The sequence below is a fragment of the Microcebus murinus genome, chromosome 2 (assembly GCF_040939455.1).
Source record: "Microcebus murinus isolate Inina chromosome 2, M.murinus_Inina_mat1.0, whole genome shotgun sequence".
In the NCBI taxonomy this organism is placed as follows: Eukaryota; Metazoa; Chordata; class Mammalia; order Primates; family Cheirogaleidae; genus Microcebus; species Microcebus murinus.
Window position 1 is genome coordinate 15,618,943 of NC_134105.1, and position 19,391 is coordinate 15,638,333.

The window sequence follows — 19,391 nt, forward strand, 5'->3', positions numbered from 1 at the left end:
GCAGTCCCCGTGCACTACGCAGGCTGCTGCATCCCTTGGCAGAGACAAACTCATCCATTCCTTGGGTCGCATCATTGGCTCCAGCAGTCTCCACTGCCCAACAAGAAGGCAGAATGCCTAATTGGCATTCAAGGCCCTCCAAGTCTTGCTCCCCCCCCCTTTAGCATTCCAATCTATATTTTTATTTTACTTATTTATTTTTTAGAGACAGGGTCTCACTCTGTCACCCAGGCTGGAGTGCAGTGGTGCTCACTACAGCTTCAAATACCTGGACTCAAGCAATCCTCCTGCCTCAGCCTCCTGAGTAGCTAGGACTACAGGTGCATGCCACCACACCCAGCTAATTAAAATTTTTTTTTCTGTAGAGATAGGATCTCGCTATGTTGCCCAGGTTGCTCTCAAACTCCTGATCTCAACTGATCCTCCCCACTCAGCCTTCCAAAGGCTGTGAGCCACCATACCAGCCTCTAATCTATCTTTTTTTTTTTTTTCCAGACAGAGTGTCACTCCATTTCCCTGGCTAGAGTGCAGTGACTTCAATCCATCTTTTTAATTCTTCTACACCTGAGTTTTCCAAACTGGGGTTATTTAAACCTGGGAGTATGTGTAAATGATCTAACTCAGGGAGGTACAAAACAGGACAAGCAGAATGACTCTCCCTGGAGCTTGGATTGTGCGAAATGGAGAGGAATTGCCATGGACACTTTTGGGCGGACTCTCCAGGCTCTGCCCCTCATCTCTGACAAGTGCCTCCTCCTACCCATTAGGACTCTGTGGCCATGTTTACCCTGCCTGAGTCTCTCCCTCCATGACCTCTGCTGATAAAACCAGGGGTGGAGGCCTGGCTTCTGGAACTGATCCAGAAGCTGAGCTGGGCTGTCAACCTCTGCCAGGAACTTGGAAGTGGGACACGAGACAGGCTAGGTTACCTTTAGACACTGGACCAGTGAGGTCGCATGAATGCGGGGGCTAAAGCTGCACTTTGGTGCCTGTGCGATGACAAAAGAGCAAAGGCAGAGGCAACAGAGCGCGAGAAGAAGGATGAAGCAGCTGCTTTAGTTCCTGACAACTTCCCAGTGCTTGTGAGGTCTACCTTTACCTACCTTCTTCGATACCATGAGGCACCTTTACTTCTAGAAAACAAATTCCTTTCAGCAGAAACAAGCATGAGAGGGTTTATATTTCTTGCAAATCATCTCTAAGATTACACAATTTTTACACTAAAACAAATGTAGACATACTATGAAGCAAATCACAAAATTCACAAAAATATTAAAAATTAAGAATGGAATCCTCTCTAGAACAAGATTCGACAAGCAGAAGTCACAAAGGGAAAGAAATATTTGACTCAAAATTTACACTGTGCATTATAAGACATGACACCAATTCAGGCAAACTTAGCTACTTCCCCCGTCCCACTTCAATAATACATTTCTATGAGGACATTCATTGGGAAGCATGCACATGTCCATAGCAATTACATCTGGGGAGAATACAGGAATTGTGAGCAGTGGTCACAGGCCTTTTCTGTTATGTTGTAAATTTTTTAAATTAAAAATTATGTCCATTGTCTAATTAAAACTTTATTTTAAAATTTCAAAATATATATATATATATATATAAAACACAAGACTTTGAAGATCCCCTGTTTGTGGTAGATTGCTTCATCTAAGACTTACTGGGTATATGTGTTCACTAATAGTTTGAGATGCACAATGCAGTAGGAATTCTTAGTTCTGGTCAAAATGGCTTACTTGGTTCCCGATAACGCTCTCTTCCCACTAGTCTCTGAACTCACTGACTTGTCCTCTCCACTAAACGGGGTTCATTTATCCTTCTATCTGGAAGTGTCACCTTCTCTAAGAAGTTCCCCCAGATTTCACCAGTCCTTACTGCTCTCTCCCTCTCCTGCTCCACTGGTCTCTGATGGCATTGACTGCACCTTTCTCTGAGTACTCAGGACAAACTCCTGGGGTCCCTACTTATATTTCCTGAAGATGGGCTGCATCTTCCTAGCCAGCCAGCAAACCAAAGCAGCATCTTTATGTCCTTGGTGCTAGCACAGCGATGGCATGGAAAACTGGACAAAGCACAGGCAGGGCTCAGCAGAGACTGAGGGACCCACTATGTGACACAGGGCAACAGCCTTTATCTTTCTGGGCCTGTTACCAGCTGTTTCTGTGAATATCAATGAAATGATGAGTATAAAGGGCCCCAGGACAGGAAGAAGCTGACTGACGTAATGATTATCTTCATGTACTCCCTCACATAGTGTTTCACAATTAAAAAAATTTTTTTACCCCAGTGAGGTAAGCAGGGAAGAATTATGAGACCCATTTTAAGGATGAAATAATTGAAGTTCGGAGAAGTCACATAGGGAGGATAGGCAGATGGACTTTAAAAGAAAGAGTCAGGCCAGGCGCAGTGGCTCACGCCTGTAATCCTAGCACTCTGGGAGGCCGAGGCAGGCGGATTGCTCGAGGTCAGGAGTTCGAAACCAGCCTGAGCAAGAGCGAGACCCCCTCTCTACTCGGGAGGCTAAGGCAGCAGGATTGCTTGAGCCCAGGAGATTGAGGTTGCTGTGAGCTAGGCTGATGCCATGGCACTCACTCTAGCCTGGGCAACAAAGTGAGACTCTGTCTCAAAAATAAATAAATAAATAAAAATAAAAGGAAAGAGCCATAAGTAAGTGTCTTTTAGTGGTTGGAACATAAAAATAAATAAATAAATAAAAGGAAAGGAAAGAGAATAGGACCACAGGTTTAGAACTGTGGTCCCCAACCCCCACCCAGGCCATGGACTGGTACTGGTCTGTGGCCTGTTAGGAACCGGGCCACAGAGCAGGAGATGAGTGGCAGGCTAGGAAGCAAAGCTTCATCTGTATTTACAGCCGCTCACCATTGCTCACATCACCGCATAAGCTCCACCTCCTACCAATCAGTGGCAGCATTAGATTCTCATAGGAGCACAAACCCTACTGTAAATTACATATGTGAGAGATCTAGGTTGTGCACTCCTTATGAGAATCTAATGCCTGATGATCTGAGGTGGAGTTGCTAGTGCTTGAGAGAGGTTGCAAATACAGATTATCATTAGCAGAGAGGTTAACAATGTAATAACAGAAATAAAGTGCACAATAAATGTACTGTGCTTGAATCATCCTGAAACCACCCCCTCCACCGCCCTGTCTTTGGAAAAATTGTCTTCCATGAAACCAGTCCTTGGTGCCAAAAAGGTTAGGGACCACTGGTTTAGAGCACTTGGGTACAAATGCTAGTTCTTCCCCTACCCAGCTGTGGGAGCTTGCACAAGCCTCTTGCCCTCTTTGGACATCAGTTTCTCCATTTTAAATTAGAGAATTCCTAGCTGATCTCTGTCTTAAAGGAGTCCTCAGCCCAGACATTCCGGTTTCTGTGATCTTCCCAGGGTCTTTCAGAATTGCACAAAAGGGCTGCAAGTCCCAGGACAGGGTCCCTAGTTTCTCCCAGGAAACCAGCCGGAACTGGAAGACTTGATTTAAGAATTAGTTGCACTTTTATTCAGCTAAGTGGAAATTGAAGCCTGGGGGTGGGTTAGTCATGCCCAGAACTGGGGGTAAAAAAATTACAGCATCATACTACATGTAAATGCAATATAATAACAAAATATAAACCCAAATGCAAAACCAAACAGGAAACCTTAGGAAAATCGAATCCAAAGGTCAGACTCTAACTTTTTGGGCACTGAAACGCTGAAGAGAAAAGCTATGTTTGGGTGCCATGAGCCTTTCTGTTGCAAGAATGAACCTTTGCGAGCACCAAACCAAAGATGTGAAGGCAAAGGAGACTAGGTTTTGTCTGCTCTGAACTGGGCAAAGCTGAGCCCTGATCAGAGCCTGCTGTGGCCTCCAAAGCCATTCTAAGGCCCCTTCCCCAACACACACAAGTGCTTACCTACGCAGAGCCGGGCAAGGCCAGACTCATGGGCACTAGTGGGCATTTCTGTCCATGGAAAAAGGTTCATAGTGCAGCCCTTTCTCCTGCTCTGACTTAACATTCTAATGAACAACAGAGAGAGGAGGGGAGCTGTAAAATACCCAGAGATGTGGATGGCACCAAACTCTTCCTGGTCATGAGATGCAAGGCTGTGAAGATAAGCCTCAGGAAGTTCTCCTCAGGAGGCCTGTATGGCAGTGAGTCCTTGTGGGCCTCCCTTGGTGGCCTCCAAGCTACTAGTTTTGCCCAAGGAAGGAGGCCAAACCTCATTAGCTGCTTCTTACTTGAATTTAAACATGTACCCCTACTATGTGCAAAGTACTAGGCTAAACTCTGAGAAAAATGAAGATGAAAGAGACCTAATCACTGCCTAATAGAGGTCCATCAATTAACCTGCTGATAACCATTCCATTTATCAAAATGCATGCTTTATACACATTGCCTCATATAACACCATAGCCTTGTGAGATAAACATTATTATCCCCATTTCACAGATGACAGATCAGGTCACATGCCCAGGCTTGCCCAACTGGCAGAATGCAGAGCCAAAATTTGAACACAGGTCTGCCTTCCCCAAAGTCAATGCTACTTCCACAAGCCTCCATCACCTTTGCAGAGTGATACAAACAGACTCTGAGAGGGAGAATCAGCCTACCAGGGGAGAGGAAGAGGAGGAGAGATTTCCCAAGACATTGAACCAGGGTGTTAGGAACTATTAAGCTGTGTGTGTGCGCCACACAGTAGGTGCCCAGCACATTTATGGGGAAGGATGGAAGGTTAGAGCTGCTGCTGAGGTCCAAAATGCCACCCAAATTTAGGGCATCCTCTGGAAGGGAGCTGCAAAAACACATTATTCTCCGATAGCCCACAGCCACAGGGTCTGCCCTAGAATATTCCCTGCAGAGAAGCCCGGGAAAGCTGCAGCAGGTTCGGAGAAGAGGAGTGGGATGAACTCCAATGCGCATGGGAATGGGGTGGGGCAGCCTGTAAGGGAGAAAGAAAAGGCCTGGGACGTGTTGCTGGGAAAGACAAAGAGGAGCAGGGAGGGGAGTCTATAAACTTGCCAACAGCCGGGCCAAGGTGAACCCGGGCTCCTGGCGCCTTCCTATCCGCATTCATTCCACAAACGCGGGCCAAAGCTAAGAACCCGCGGCTAGGGGGAGGGGGCCTCCCTGCGGCCTGGGAGAAGTAAGTTAAGTTCAGGACTGAGGCGGGAAGCCTGCTTCCCAGAAGAGGAGTGACTTGGGGGGCACCCTTGTGGGGCTCCAAAGATGAAAACACAGAGGCTGTAAGGCGCTGAGCAAACAAACACACACGCGACGAGGCAGGTGAGAATTTGAGGTTTGTGCCCCAACCTGTGGAGTCCGTCATCGAGGTAAACTCGAGACCCCCCACAAACGGTCCCTCGGGCCATGCTCCCACCTCGACCGTGAGGACGCCGACGTTTGAGATGCGCTCGGGTGTCACCGATCTGGGGAGGGGCAGGTTTCTGGGGCGCAGTGAAGGGCCACCGCAGCTCCGGTCATGCCTGTGAAGGTCAAGGCCAGACCCTGCGCGGACCCCCGACCCCTCCCGCCCTGGCCCCCTCACCTCCTCCCGAGCCAACGCCGCCCCCCGGCACCGGGGCATCTTGGCGGCGAAGGCGGCGGCCCCGGCTGGGGAGTTGAGGTCCTCCGCGGTGACGGCCAGGAACTCGGCGACGCTGAGCTGCTCTGGCATGGCGGGCGCGGGGCGGGGGCGCAGGGCTGCCGGCACGGGGCGCCGGGGGCGCTACACTGCACTGGGCTGGCCTCGCAGCCAGTCGCGGGCGCCGTCGGGGCCTCCGCACGCCCAGCCCCGCCCCCAACCCTCCAGTCTCGCTCCGTCCGCCCGCGGGACAGCCCCGCCCCCGGCCCCATACCGCCTCCAGGCCCCGCCCCAGACACCCCGTCGGCCCCCTACAGACCCCGCCCCCAGGCCGCACACCGCCTCCAGGCCCCGCCCCAGACACCCCGTCGGCCCCCTACAGACCCCGCCCCCAGGCCCCACACCCCCTCCAGGCCCCACCCCAGGCCCCCGTCGGCCCCCTCCAGGCCCCGCCCCCGACCTCCTCACCGCCTCCAGGCCCCGCCCCCAGGCCCTACACCGCCTCTAGGCCCCGCTCCAGACCCCCTCCCCCGTCAGCCCCCTCCAGGCCTCACCCTGAGGCCCCACACCGCCTCAGGCCCGGCCCCTAGCCCCCTCGCCGCCTTCAGACCCAGCCCCGGGCCTCCTCACCATCTCCAGGCCCCGCCCCAGGCCCCCGTCGGTCCCCTCGAGGCCCCGCCCCTAATCTCACCGTCTCCAGACTCCGCCCCCGGCCTCCTCGCTGACTCCAGGCCTCGCCCCCAAGCCCTCACCGCCTCCAGGCCCCGCCCCCGGCCGCCTCCAGGTCCCGCCCCTCCGCGGCTCCGCCCCGTTTCCTCCCGCTCCCAGACCTCCCACATCCCCCTCGGTCCCACAGCCTTGGCTGCCCCATGCCTGCACCTCGCCTCAGTGCCTCTTGCCTCTTCCTCCTCTGCTGATTCGTTATCAGCCCCAATGACCCCGTCCCCTCGGCCTCACCCCCACCCCGGCCTCCTCTCTCCCCCGTCCTTCGCAGACTCCGTCCGCGCTCCGCCCGAGCCGCCCCTCCCGCCCAGCTGCCAGTCTCCGCTCTGCGCACGTCCAGGGCCGCCCATTGCTTAAGAGGGCCGCCTCTGGGCATGTGCGCTGGGGAAAACGACTCCTTTTCTCGGAACCTCAGTCCCCGTATCTGTACAGTGGGAAGCCCGATGCCTGCTTGGCTGTGACGTCGCAAGGAAAGAGCCCAACACGTGCGTGTACCCGCTCTCCCTTACCCACCGTCTCTCCAACGCCTTCGTCTTCGCTCCTCCTGAGCCTTTCACCCTCAACTCGTCTCGCCATCCTCTGGGGTGGATGAGGGGTGGGGTTCAGGATGGAAATCCGCTTAGGCTTAGTTCTGCAGCCTGAGGTCCTCTGGAAAAAATTCCTCCAAGTGAAAAACCAGGAGGACACCGCGGTGAAGAGCATTGGCGTTGGAGTCAGACGGGCCTAAGTTCCAGTCTTGCTTCTGCTCTTGCCCAGCTGTGTACAGTTGCATAAGTTACGTGCTTCTCCAAGCCTGAATTTCCTCCTCTTAAAATGGCCTCGTGGTATTTTACCCCATAGGGTGATTGGAAAGATGATATAGTTTGCACAAAAAAGAAAGAAAAAAACCTGGAGAGATATACGCTAAAATATTATAGCTGAAGACATAAGTAATTTTCATGTATATCGGTATATTCTAACTTTTATACAATGAACATATACTACTTGTGTAATAGAATTAAAAGTTGAAAATAGGGAGGAGGGGATGGGTATATACAACCAAAACGAGTAAGATGTGCAACATTTGGGGGATGAACACGCTTGAAGCTCTTACTCAAGGGGGGAGGGGGGCATGGGCAATATATGTAACCTTAACACTTGTACCCCCATAATACGCTAAAATAAAAAATTTTTTAAGTTGAAAATATATATACCATGGGATTGAGGAGACGGGGCAAATATGCTGTGAAATGCAATTCTCATTCACCCCCATTCATCCTTCAACCCACTCCATTCTGTTTTCAGCCCCTACTGCTCCAAGGCTTCTTTCAAGGTTAGCTAGGATCTTCTTTTGAAACACAACAGGCACTCTTCTTACTTGACTTCTAGGAGCATCTGACAGTGTTAACCACTCCCTCCTCCTTGAAACACCCTTGCCCTTGAATCCTAGAACTAACTGTTTTTCCTGGTGGTCCTTCTCCCTCTCTGGTTGCTCCAAAGCCCCTTCTGAGATGTGCTTCCTCTGCATGTGTCTTAAATGCTGGAGTGGCAAGGCCGTCTGCTAGACCCTCTGCACTTCTCACTCTCCCAGGCTTCCTTTGACCAACCCCTAGAGTAAGGTTGATGTCTTCTGTATTAGTTTACTGTTGCTGTTATAACAAATAACCACAAACTTGGTGGCTTTAAACAACACACATTTATTCTCTTACAGTTCTGGTGGTCAGAAGTCTGAAAGCAGTGTCTCTGGGCCAAAATCGAGGTATTAGCAGGGCTGTACTCCCTCTGAAGTCTCTAGGGGAGCATCCATTTCTTTTCTCTTCCAGAGCTGCATTTCTTGCATTCTTTGGCTTGTGGCACCTGACTCCACCTTCAAGGGCAGCAACACCTTCAATCATCTTGCTTAGTGTCATATACTGCCTTTTTCCCTGTGGTCAAATTCCTTCCAGCCTCCCTCTTATTTAAGGACATTTGTGATTACATTTATGGCCCACCTAGATATTCCAGGATAATCCCTACACCTCAAGATCCTTAATTTAATCACATTTGCAAAATCTCTTTTACCATATAAGTAACATTTACAGGTTCCAAGGATTAGGACTTCTATATCTTTGGGGGCCATAACTGAGCCCACCACATCTTCCAAGGCTCTATCTCCAGCCTGGACCCTTGTCTGGCTTAAGATCTCTGTGTCCAACTGCCGGTGGGACAGTTTCGCTTCACTATCTCATAGACTTTATGGGTCCAAAACTGAACTCACCATCTTGTACCCCCACTCCTGACTCCAACTCCTTCTCTGTCCCTGTCTTGATGGAGAGCACCCCCCTGCACCTTCAGGGGTTATCCTCTCGTCCTTCTACCTCCACTCGGCCATTAAGTCTTGTCACTACCTCCTAAATGTTTCACCAATGAGACCACCTTCTCCATGTGCAGTCCAACCCCAGTCCAGGCCACCATCACCCTTACCTCCTCAATGGTCTCTCTGCCCCTAGTCTTGCATATCTGATCTGTTGCTCCCCTGCTTAGAACTCTTCAGTGCCCCCCCCATGGCTCTCTGGATAAAAGCCAAACTCCTTTTCCTGACTTCCTAGTCCTGCATGGTTTTGTGTCTCCTGCCATTTACAGCCTGATCTCTTACCACCCTATCCCCACTATGGTTGAGCCCTCTCACTATTCTTCCCTCCGCCTGCAATGCTGCCCCCAGCTCTGTTCAACTGGCTGATTTACATGCTAATTCCTCCAAGAAGCCTTCCCTGATGTCCTTGCCAGGGACTCCTACAGGACCCAGTATCCCCAACCACAGCAGTTAACAAACACTGTTGACTATACTCACCTGTTTCCTGGTCTGTGTCTCTGGCCTATTTATTTACTTACTGAGCAGTTACTTATCTATTTACTGTACCAGTCACAAGGCCAAGGACTATATAAGCAATGGCACACTTACTACCTAAAACAACCTTATGAGGCAGGTAGCTTTACTCTTCCCATCTCAGTGTTATATGTCGAAAAATTAAAGCTCGGAGAGGCTAATTTGTATAAAGTCAATTAATATAACCAGGTTTCCAACCCAGGTCTGTATGACTCCAAGGCTTTTTTTTTTTTTTTTTTTTTTTGAGACAGAGTCTCACTCTGTTGCCTGGGCTAGAGTGCGGTGGGCTCACAGCAACCTCAAACTCTTGAGCTCAAGTGATCCTCCTCCCTCAGCCTCTCCAGTAGCTGGGACGCAGGTGCGTGCCACCATGCCTGGCTAATTTTTCTATTTTTAGTAGAGACAGGGTCTCACTCTTGCTCAGACTGTTCTCAAACTCCTGACCTCAAGCGATCCTCCTGCCTTGGCCTCTCAGAGTGCTAGGATTACAGATGGGAGCCACGGTGCCAGGTCTGTTTTCTTTTCTTTTATTATTTATCACCAAACTATGCTACCTAACTAGAAAATATTGCCTCTTGTAAATTAAGTATATGTAAATGTTCCTTATATTCTCTCTTATAATTAAAACATGCCACCCACCAGAGGTACTGTTATAACATCTTGTAGGCTAACAGAGTCCTTACTATTTTGTAAAGTAATTATGATACTTCAATGTCAACTCCCATATCAGATACTCAAACCGAGAGACACATGCTATAATATTAATGGTGAGCCCCTTTCTGAAGCATCAATTTTATTTCAAGACTTTAGGGAGAAAATTAAATAACAAATGGTAAGTAAGTTATAACATCGGCCGGGCGCGGTGGCTCACGTCTGTAATCCTAGCACTCTGGGAGGCCGAGGCGGGTGGATTGCTCGAGGTCAAGGAGTTCCAAACCATCCTGAGTAAGAGCGAGACCCCCATCTCTACTATAAATAGAAAGAAATTAATTGGCAAATTAATATATAGAGAGAGAAAAAATTAGCTGGGCATGGTGACGCATACCTGTAGTCCCAGCTACTTGGGAGGCTGAGGCAGGAGAATTGCTTGAGCCCAGGAGTTTGAGGTTGCTGTGAGCGAGGCTGACACCATGGCACTCACTCTAGCCTGGGCAGCAAAGTGAGACTCTGTCTCAAAAAAAAAAAAAAAGAGAAAACATACACCTTCAAGGACATTTCCAGTTGCTTCAAGATATTTCTGCAGACCACCCTATGTAAACAAGCACTTTAGTAGGCTATTTCAAGGGAATAGTCTGAGCCACACTGCTTATAACATAGTTGTTCTAGACCCCTGGCCAGCCTGCACCAGCTGGGCTCCCTGGAATTCACCTGTTCATTCAACAAACGTTGATCAAGCAGTCCTAGGAGTCCGCCTGGGTGGAAGATGAGAGTGAGGAGGCTGTGGATACTAAATGGGCAAGATATGGAAGGAACTGGTACACAGACAATCATGAGATGACGAATGAAAACTTCAGCTACCTTAAAGAGGTGCTGTGGGAAAGTACAAAAAAGCCCATTCCTGTCAGCAAATATCCATGCTGTGACGTCTCCCATATTAAAACAATTCCTTTTGACTTCATTTCCCTCCCCAGCTACTGCCCCATTTCTCAGCTCCCCTTAGAAGCAGAAGTCACTGAAAAGTCATCTCTAGTCGCAGTGTCCAATTCCTCTCCTCCCATATTGTTTTTATTTTTCAGTAAAATAACCTTTTGCTTTTACATAGATATTATGTGAACAATTCAATTATGCTGAAATTTTCCCTGAATTTCCAGATTTGAGGTAATCTTTAAGTAATCTGTAAGTGTTTGATATCATGTAAGATTATGTTTCTATTGGATCACAGTAGACAGGGAGAAGAATGTTTGGGTCCCAGTGTTTGATGCACCTAATGTAAATACCGTACTCCCTCTCCATGTCATAACTTTTTTTTTTTTTTGAGACAGAGTCTCGCTTTGTTGCCCAGGCTAGAGTGAGTACTGTGGCGTCAGCCTAGCTCACAGCAACCTCAAACTCCTGGGCTCAAGCGATCCTCCTGCCTCAGCCTCCTGAGTAGCTGGGACTACAGGCATGTGCCACCATGCCAGGCTAATTTTTTCTATATATATTAGTTGGCCAATTAATTTCTTTCTATTTATAGTAGAGACAGGGTCTCGCTCTTGCTCAGGCTGGTTTCGAACTCCTGACCTTGAGCAATCCGCCCGGCTCGGCCTCCCAGAGTGCTAGGATTACAGGCGTGAGCCACCTCGCCCGGCCCAGTGTCATAACTTTTTAAATAGAACCTCTCAAGATAGCTCCCCTTCATGTCTGCATACAGTCACTAAGAACAGAGTCAGGAGCAACTGCTTGGACAGTCATCCCCCGGTACCATTGGACTCTTGTGTTTGATTGGGGGTCACTGGCACTCTGTCACGTGTCAAGAGGAGAGTGCAGGATGCCACTGGGATGGAGCAGTGGGGAGGGTGGGAGATGAGTTCCGAGGGGCCCTGGAGGCACAGCTCCAGGGAGTCACTGGAGACAGCAGCAGAAGTTTGTTTTTTTCCCAGGTGAAATCAAAATCATCAGGGTTTTAAGAAAAGGGACAGCATGATCTGGAAATGGATGGCAAGGGAGCAAGAGCAGCTAGGAGGATGGCAGCGGGGAGCGCTGGTGGAGGCCCTGGCCCCAGGCAGGGGCTGCGATGGAGGGACAGGGGGGTTGAAAGGGGAATCAAAACCAATGCCTACATTGCAGCGTTCTCTGAAACCCCTTCTGATCAGCCTTTTGCTCCCACTACCCAGTGACACTGCTGTCACCAAGATCGCCACTGCTGAACCCAATGGTCAGTGTCCAGTCCTCATCCTGCAGGACGCCCAGAAGCTTCCTCATGCTCTCCCAGGGCTGCACTTTCTTCACTTGGCCCCAGGACACCACACTGGCTTCATTGTCTTCCTCCTTCGCTGGCTGCTCCTTCTTGACAGCTTTTTCCTCTTCTTCCTGGTTTCTTAACACTGAGGACTTGGTCCTACCCCCGCCACTCTACGCTCACTCCCTTGATGAGCTCACTCAGTCCTGTGGCTTTAAATGCCATTTCCATCCTGGTGATTCCCAAACTTGTAACTCCAGCCTGGACCCTCTCCCCTGACCTCCAGACTCCTATATCCAACTGCATCCTTGACACTTCCACCTGGAGGTCTGATAGACTATCTGGAATTTAGCATGTCCAAGGCCAAGCTCTTGATTTCCCTCCCCAAACCTACACACACACACACACACACACACACACACACACACACACACACACACAATCTCCCTTCAGTTGATGACGACTTTCACTTTCCAGTATTCAGGACAACATTTGACTCTTCTCTTTCTCTCAGACCCTACCTCAGGAAATCTGTTGGCTATACCCCTATATCCAGAACCACCACTCATCATTCTGCTGCTACCAGCCTGGTCCAACTACCACCATCTCATGCCTGGATTGCTGCAGGAGCCTCCTGATTGGGTTCTCGGCTTCTACCGCTGCTCCCCTATAGCCTAGTCTCAACAGAGCAGCAAGTAATCCTTTAAAGTATAAGCCAGATCGTGTCACTTCACTCCTCAAAACCCTCTAATGGCTCTCACTCAAACGAAAAGCCAGTCCTTACGTGGCCTGAGGGCTGTATATCATTGGCCTCCCTCTCACCTCATCTCCTCTCTCTCCCTCTTCTCCAGCCTCGGCTCTAGTCACACTGACTTCTTTATTGTTCCTTGAACACACTCAGCATCCTCCTGCTCCAGGACCTTTGCACTGGCTGCTTCCCCTGCCTGGAATGCTCTTCCCCCGGATATCCACTTGGCCAACTCCTTTGCCTTTTTTCTTTTCGTTTTAGCTCAAATGTCATCATCTCACTGAGTTTTGTCCTGATCTATTTAAGACTGCAATCACCTGCTTCCTCCCACCCCATCCTACACTCCCAGTCACCCTTAACCCGGCTCTATTTTCTTCCTGTCTAGCACTTAACATCTTTTAACATGTTGCTATTCTGATTTGTCTATTGTTTATTGATTGTGCCCTCCATTGGATCATCTTTGAGAACAGGGATTTTTTTGTTCAGATTAGGGCTTTGTGGGGATCCAGGTTACTGTGCCCAGGCTGTGCAGGCAGATGCCTGGGTTTGAATCCTGGCTTTGCCATCTACCTTGGGTAAATGGCTTAATATCCATGGGTCTCAGTTTCCTCATCTGTAAAATGGGGAAATAAGGGTACTTCCCTCATGGGATTACAGAAATGAGTAAATGAGGTGCTGGATGAATAGGGTTTAGCAATAGTGCCTGGTGTGTCTTAGCTCAATAACTGCTAGTTATTTACTATCTGGTAAATAGTAGGCATGCAGGCTGGGTGCGGTGGCTCACACCTGTAATCCTAGCACTTTGGGAGGCCAAGGTAGAAGGATTGCTTGAGGCCAGGAGTTTCAGACCACCCTGAGCAAGAATGAGACCCCATTCCTACAAAAAATAGAAAAATTAGCCAGGTATGGTGATTCATGCACAAATAGTCCCAGCTACTGAGACTGGAGGATGTCCCAGCTACTTGAGCCCAGGAGTTAGCAGTAAGCCATGATGACACCACTGCACTCTGGCCTGGGAGACAGAGGAAGATTCTGTCTCAAAAACGAAACAAAACAAAACAAAAAAGCCCTAAAAACCAAAACTCGGCATGCCGTAAAAATTGGCTGGACCAAGTAGGTGTTATTACTTACATTTTACTGATGCCCAAAGTCACATGACCAGTGAGTGGCAAGGGCAGAATTAGAATCCAGGTTTATCTGATGTCAAAGTTCCTATGTCTTCCACTGCTCTGTGGTCTACCTTCTGAAGGAGGCTCCTAGGCTCACCTCCCGAGAGTGGAGAATGTTTCCTGTCATGGGAAGGGATGAGACCAGAGACTGGAAGGAGTGAAAATGAGGATCACCAAGGGAAAATTGATGCAAAGAGAGGCTCCTCACCCTTAGGATCAAGTCTACGCTCCTTTGCATGGTCACAAGTCCCTTCCTGATCTAGCCCATCGGCCTCCCCAATCCTATCACTCCGGAGAAGAAAATCAACCTCCATGCAGTTCCTGAGGGCACCAGATTGCCGCCTGTCTGCTTTTACACAGGCTGTTCCTTCTGACGCATTGCTCTTCCAGCTTTTTTGCTTGGCCATCTCCTTTGTCCTCATGACCCAGATACCATAAACATCGCTGTCTCCAGGAAGCCTTCCCTGATGCCCTGAATGGTTTGGTGCCCTTCCCATAGGCCCCTGTGCTTCCACAAACACATAAAAAGTTGAAAACTTCTAAAGAGATATGTTGTGAGCACATAAAAAGATCTACATTAAAAGGGTATGTACGAAGGCCGGGCGCGGTGGCTCACGCCTGTAATCCTAGCTCTCTGGGAGGCCGAGGCGGGCAGATTGCTCGAGGTCAGGAGTTCGAAACCAGCCTGAGCAAGAGCGAGACCCCGTCTCTACTATAAATAGAAAGAAATTAATTGGCCAACTAATATATATAAAAAATTAGCCGGGCATGGTGGCAAATGCCTGTAGTCCCAGCTACTTGGGAGGCTGAGGCAGGAGGATCCCTTGAGCCCAGGAGTTTGAGGTTGCTGTGAGCTAGGCTGACGCCACGGCACTCACTCTAGCCTGGGCAACAAAGCGAGACTCTGTCTCAAAAAAAAAAAAAAAAAAAGGGTATGTACGAGAATCTATCTGCACACTTGTCACCACCATGGTTCCTAAAAAAGGGGCTTGGGAGTGGTCTCCTAGGACAAGAAATAATGAAAATGATAACATTTGCCAAAGACTGACTTTGTGTAGGCCTCTCAGCCTGGCAGGCAAGGCCTTTCATGAATTGGCCTCTGTCTCCATTTTATGAACTGGCACTTTTCAGCTTCCTTGCCTCTGTTCTACCTGAAAGGCCTTTTCTTCTATTTGTGATCTTGAAAGTCCTTTCATTCATCATGGCCAAGTTCAAATGTCGCCTCTTCCATGAAAACTTTTCAGAACCCCCAGAATGAATCTCCCTCCTCTGGCACTAGTATGGAATTTGTCTTGACTGCAGACATTTGTGTATGTGCCGGGTGGAGGTCATTCCCAGCTGGCTGTGGGCTCCTGAACCAGAGGGACAGCATAGGTCAGCGGTTCTCACACTTGAATATGCAGCCGAATCACCTGGAGGGCTCATTGAAATGCAGGCTGCTGGGCCCAACATCCAGAATTTCAGATTCAGTAGATATGGGATGGACCTAGCAATATGCATTTCCAACAAGTGCCCTAGTGACCCTGATGCTGCTGGTCTGGGGACCACAGCACAGAAGTTGAGGCGTTGTCATCAGATTAGACTAGGTTCAAATCTGAGCTTTGCCTCTTACTGCGTGACTTTGGATGTATCCCTAGCTCTCTCCAAGATGCTTTCTATTCTGTAAAAGAACTCATCCTCCCCATCCCATTGGGGATGTGAGGAGTAACAAGCTTAGGACTGTTCCATGCAATGCAGGTGTTTAATAAGATGCACGAGGCTCTGCCTCTATAATTTTCCTCTCCTTGTGCTTTGCCTTCCTAATGGGTGCTCAACAAAAACTTGTGAATTGGTTTGAGGGGAAACTGGCAACATGAGAAGAGCAAAAATAGCCAATTTGGGCATGTCTAGGTTAAAGGAATGTGAATGACCTTCACACTGGTGAGCATTTTCCTTTTGTACCTGTGACCGCACAGTACAACAACAGTCATGTTACGAGAGACAGCAGATAACCTATATTGCAAGTTCACGACCATTTATCCAACAAACGCTTCTCCAGCACCTCCAAGGAGCCTGCTGGGTGCCACTGCCAGGGTTACAGAGCTAGAGAGAAGGCGCTGGCCCTGAAGGGGCTGGGACCATGGGGAAGATTTGTGCAAGCAGAGAAATGATGGGACCAGGCTTGGCCTAGGGGCCTGAAAGGACAGCTCAGCGGTGGAGGTGGGGTGGGGTTGGGGGTAGGGGTTGCTGCCTTGCCTCAGGGGACAAGTTGCCTGGGAAGAAGACTCCTTGTCACCAGACACTGCTGCCCACTTCGCCTTAGGACACTAACTACACACACAAAAATCATGCTTCCTTTGTTGCTCCTGAAACCAGATATCTTCTCACAACTTACATTTGAGGGATCACCATTCACACCCTTCGTGGGCAAAGGACAACTGCGTCTTTGTTTTCTCAGCATCTGGCACTGCACGCACACAGGAAAAGTCTAAGGTCAGCACGGAGCCCCCATAATGCCAATTAGGATACTGGACCACGTGGAGGTCAAGAGCATGGGCTTTGGAGTTTCATCACCAGGGTGGAGCCTGGGGTGACGCAGGTGAGGCACGTGGCTTGCTCACCCTTGTCCTGCTCTGTCCACCACTTACCAGGCTGTGTGACATCAGACAAGCAAATGCACCTCTCTGAGCCTTACTGGGGATAATAATGCCTATTCTATAAGGTTTTTGAAAGACTTAGACTAAAACCTGATCCTTAATAAGGTCTCAAAAAAGGGTAGCTCTTTTCCCAACGTCTGCATTTGGCAGGGTGGCCACCAGAGGGCAGTGGTCTCCACGCTGGGAAAAGAACCTGCCCCACCTGAGACCAGGCAAACGCCTGATCCCTTAGGAACCACACACTCCAGGAAGGGAGGTGTGGCCTTGATTGGGTCAACATAGCCACCAGCCAACAGATACACTGGTCACTCTGCTGTGGTCACTTTTGAGGACTGCCACAAGCCTGGGAACCTGTGAGTTGGGACTCACCGGGATGCTCTAATCTACATATTTTAACCATGGAGCCACCTGGCCTTTTTTGAAGGTTCCCTCTGCCTGCTGCACAGTCTTCTCCCCCTTTCCTTTGACAAGCATCTCCTTCATGTCCCGTCCCCAACGTGACCTCTCTGAGTCCATTCTTCCTTAGACGGGGTCCACCTGAGCTCCAAAGCACTCTTCTTCCGTGATGGTAGCATTTCTGACACTTTATTAGATGGCTTATTTACATGGGGTTTGACTAGAGGTTAAGAGAAGGGTCTCTTGGGGACCCACAGCCTAGGTTCCACCACATGTTGTGTGAATTCGTGCACATTACCTAACCTCTCTGAGGCTGTCCCCTCTTTTGTAAAGATGGGGCTAATAACAATACCCACTTCATAGGGTTTTCCTGGAAGCTAAATGATGTTATGCACACAAGGGCCTAATTTGTTGAACAAATACAGGAGCGAGTTAGTGAATGGCTGTGAAAACGTACTAGGCTGTGAGCTCCTCAGGAATAGGGACTGTTTTCTTTCTTTTTTACATCGAGGAATGTCCAAATCCCGGTGTGGGCACATTGTCTAGTGCAGTGGTTCTCAAAGTGGGGTCCTCCTGACCAACAGCCTCAGCGTCACCTTGGGGCTCGTTGGAAACGCACCTTCTGAGGTCTCACCCCTGACCCACTGAATCAGAAACCCTGGGGGCGGGGGAGCCCAGGAACTGGTATTTTAACAAGCCCTCCAGGTAATTCTGATGGACACCAAAGTTTGAGCGCCACCAGCCTAGCACACAGAGACTCAACAGTGCTTGTTTAAATGAATGTTCAAATCTGTAAACCATGTGGTTTGAGTTAGAATCGGCTCCCTGAAGTCAGGGGCCATGGTTTCCGCAGCACCTAGCGGATGCAGGCACACAGCACGTGCTCAAAAAACGCCTGTGAAAGGAATGAGTGAAGAGCCCTTTCGGTTCTGTTTACGGTTGTCAGTATCTTATCTTAAACTTGCCAAAGTTCAGTTTTATTACCGGTTCTCTCTCTCAGGATTGATGGATAGATCAAGAGGCAAACTAAATATCTTAAGACACATAATTGAAAAGCACTGTCACACTGCTGAGCCCTTAGAACAGGGGTCCTCAAACTGTGGCCCTCCGGCCACATGTGGCCTGCCGAGGACATTTATCCGGCCCGCAGGGTGTTTTTGCCGCCGCTGCCTGTCCTGCTTAGCAGCCGACTCGTCCCGGGCCCACAGTGCGCACGTGTGGAATGTGCGCCGCACTCTCCAGCGGGCCTCCAACGGTCTGAGGGACAGTGCACTGGCCCCCTGTTTAAAAAGTTTGAGGACCCCTGCCTTAGAAAATCTCATTTAGAACTGCAGAGAGGTCTGGTCTCCTCTCCCTGCTGCAACCCAGACCTTCAGGCACCTCAAGAGTTCTGCTGCAGACACACGCCTGCCAGACCTTGGCCTTCCAAGGGGAAGAGGAAGCAAATTCTCAAGGCAGGTAAACACCCTTGGCAAGGAAGGAGCGGTAGTTATGGCCCCACTGTGGCATAGAGTAGATGCTCAATAAATGTCTGATAAATAAATGACCTTTGTTCAGGACAGCACAGGAGTTAACTGCATAGGTCTTGAGTAGACAGACATGGGCTTTTTTCTCTGTCTTGTCTTATTGCTTTGCCCAGGATCTCCTATACGATGTCAATTTGTAAGAGAGAGACTCTTTTCAGGTGCTTATTGGCCATTTGTGTATCTTTTTTGGGAGAAATATCTATTCAGATCCTCTGTCCATGGGCAATTGGGCTATTGATCTTTTTTTTTTTTTTGAGACAAAGTCTCACTTTTGTTGCCCTGGCTAGAGTGAGTGCCGTGGCGTCAGCCTAGCTCACAGCAACCTCAACTCCTGGCGATCCTCCTGCCTCAGCCTCCCAAGTAGCTGGGACTACAGGCATGCACCACCATGCTCGGGTAATTTTTTGTATATATATTTTTAGTTGGTCAATTAATTTCTTTCTATTTTTAGTAGAGACGGGGTCTCGCTCAGGATGGTTTTGAACTCCCAACCTCGAGCAATCCGCCCGCCTCGGCCTCCCAGAGTGCTAGTATTTATCTTTTTGTTTTAAATTTTTTTTTTTTTTTTTTTGAGACAGAGTCTCGCTTTGTTGTCCAGGCTAGAGTGAGTGCCGTGGCGTCAGCCTAGCTCACAGCAACCTCAAACTCCTGGGCTCGAGTGATCCTTCTGCCTCAGCCTCCCGAGTAGCTGGGACTACAGGCATGCGCCACCATGCCCAGCTAATTTTTTTTATATATATATATATCAGTTGGCCAATTAATTTCTATTTATAGTAGAGACGGGGTCTCGCTCTTGCTCAGGCTGGTTTTGAACTCCTGACCTTGAGCAATCCACCCGCCTCAGCCTCCCAGAGAGCTAGGATTAC

At 49.3% G+C, this 19,391-nt stretch overlaps 3 protein-coding genes across 9 annotated transcripts in view; 2 read left to right on the plus strand and 1 right to left on the minus strand.

Annotated features, from left to right (window-relative positions):
- The window catches only part of ASAP3 (ArfGAP with SH3 domain, ankyrin repeat and PH domain 3), a 47,656-nt gene extending 41,803 nt beyond the window's left edge, over window positions 1–5,853 (minus strand). For all 4 annotated transcript variants that reach the window (XM_012750798.2, XM_075994888.1, XM_075994885.1 and 1 more), the window contains exon 1: window positions 5,566–5,853. In XM_012750798.2, the coding sequence (XP_012606252.2) occupies window positions 5,566–5,694 (129 nt within the window). In that variant the 5' untranslated portion in view covers window positions 5,695–5,853. The remainder of the gene's footprint in view (window positions 1–5,565) is intronic.
- Window positions 1–19,391, plus strand: part of RPL11 (ribosomal protein L11) — a 484,397-nt gene that overhangs the window by 316,938 nt on the left and 148,068 nt on the right. The window lies entirely within an intron of this gene.
- Window positions 1–19,391, plus strand: part of LYPLA2 (lysophospholipase 2) — a 317,757-nt gene that overhangs the window by 68,820 nt on the left and 229,546 nt on the right. The window lies entirely within an intron of this gene.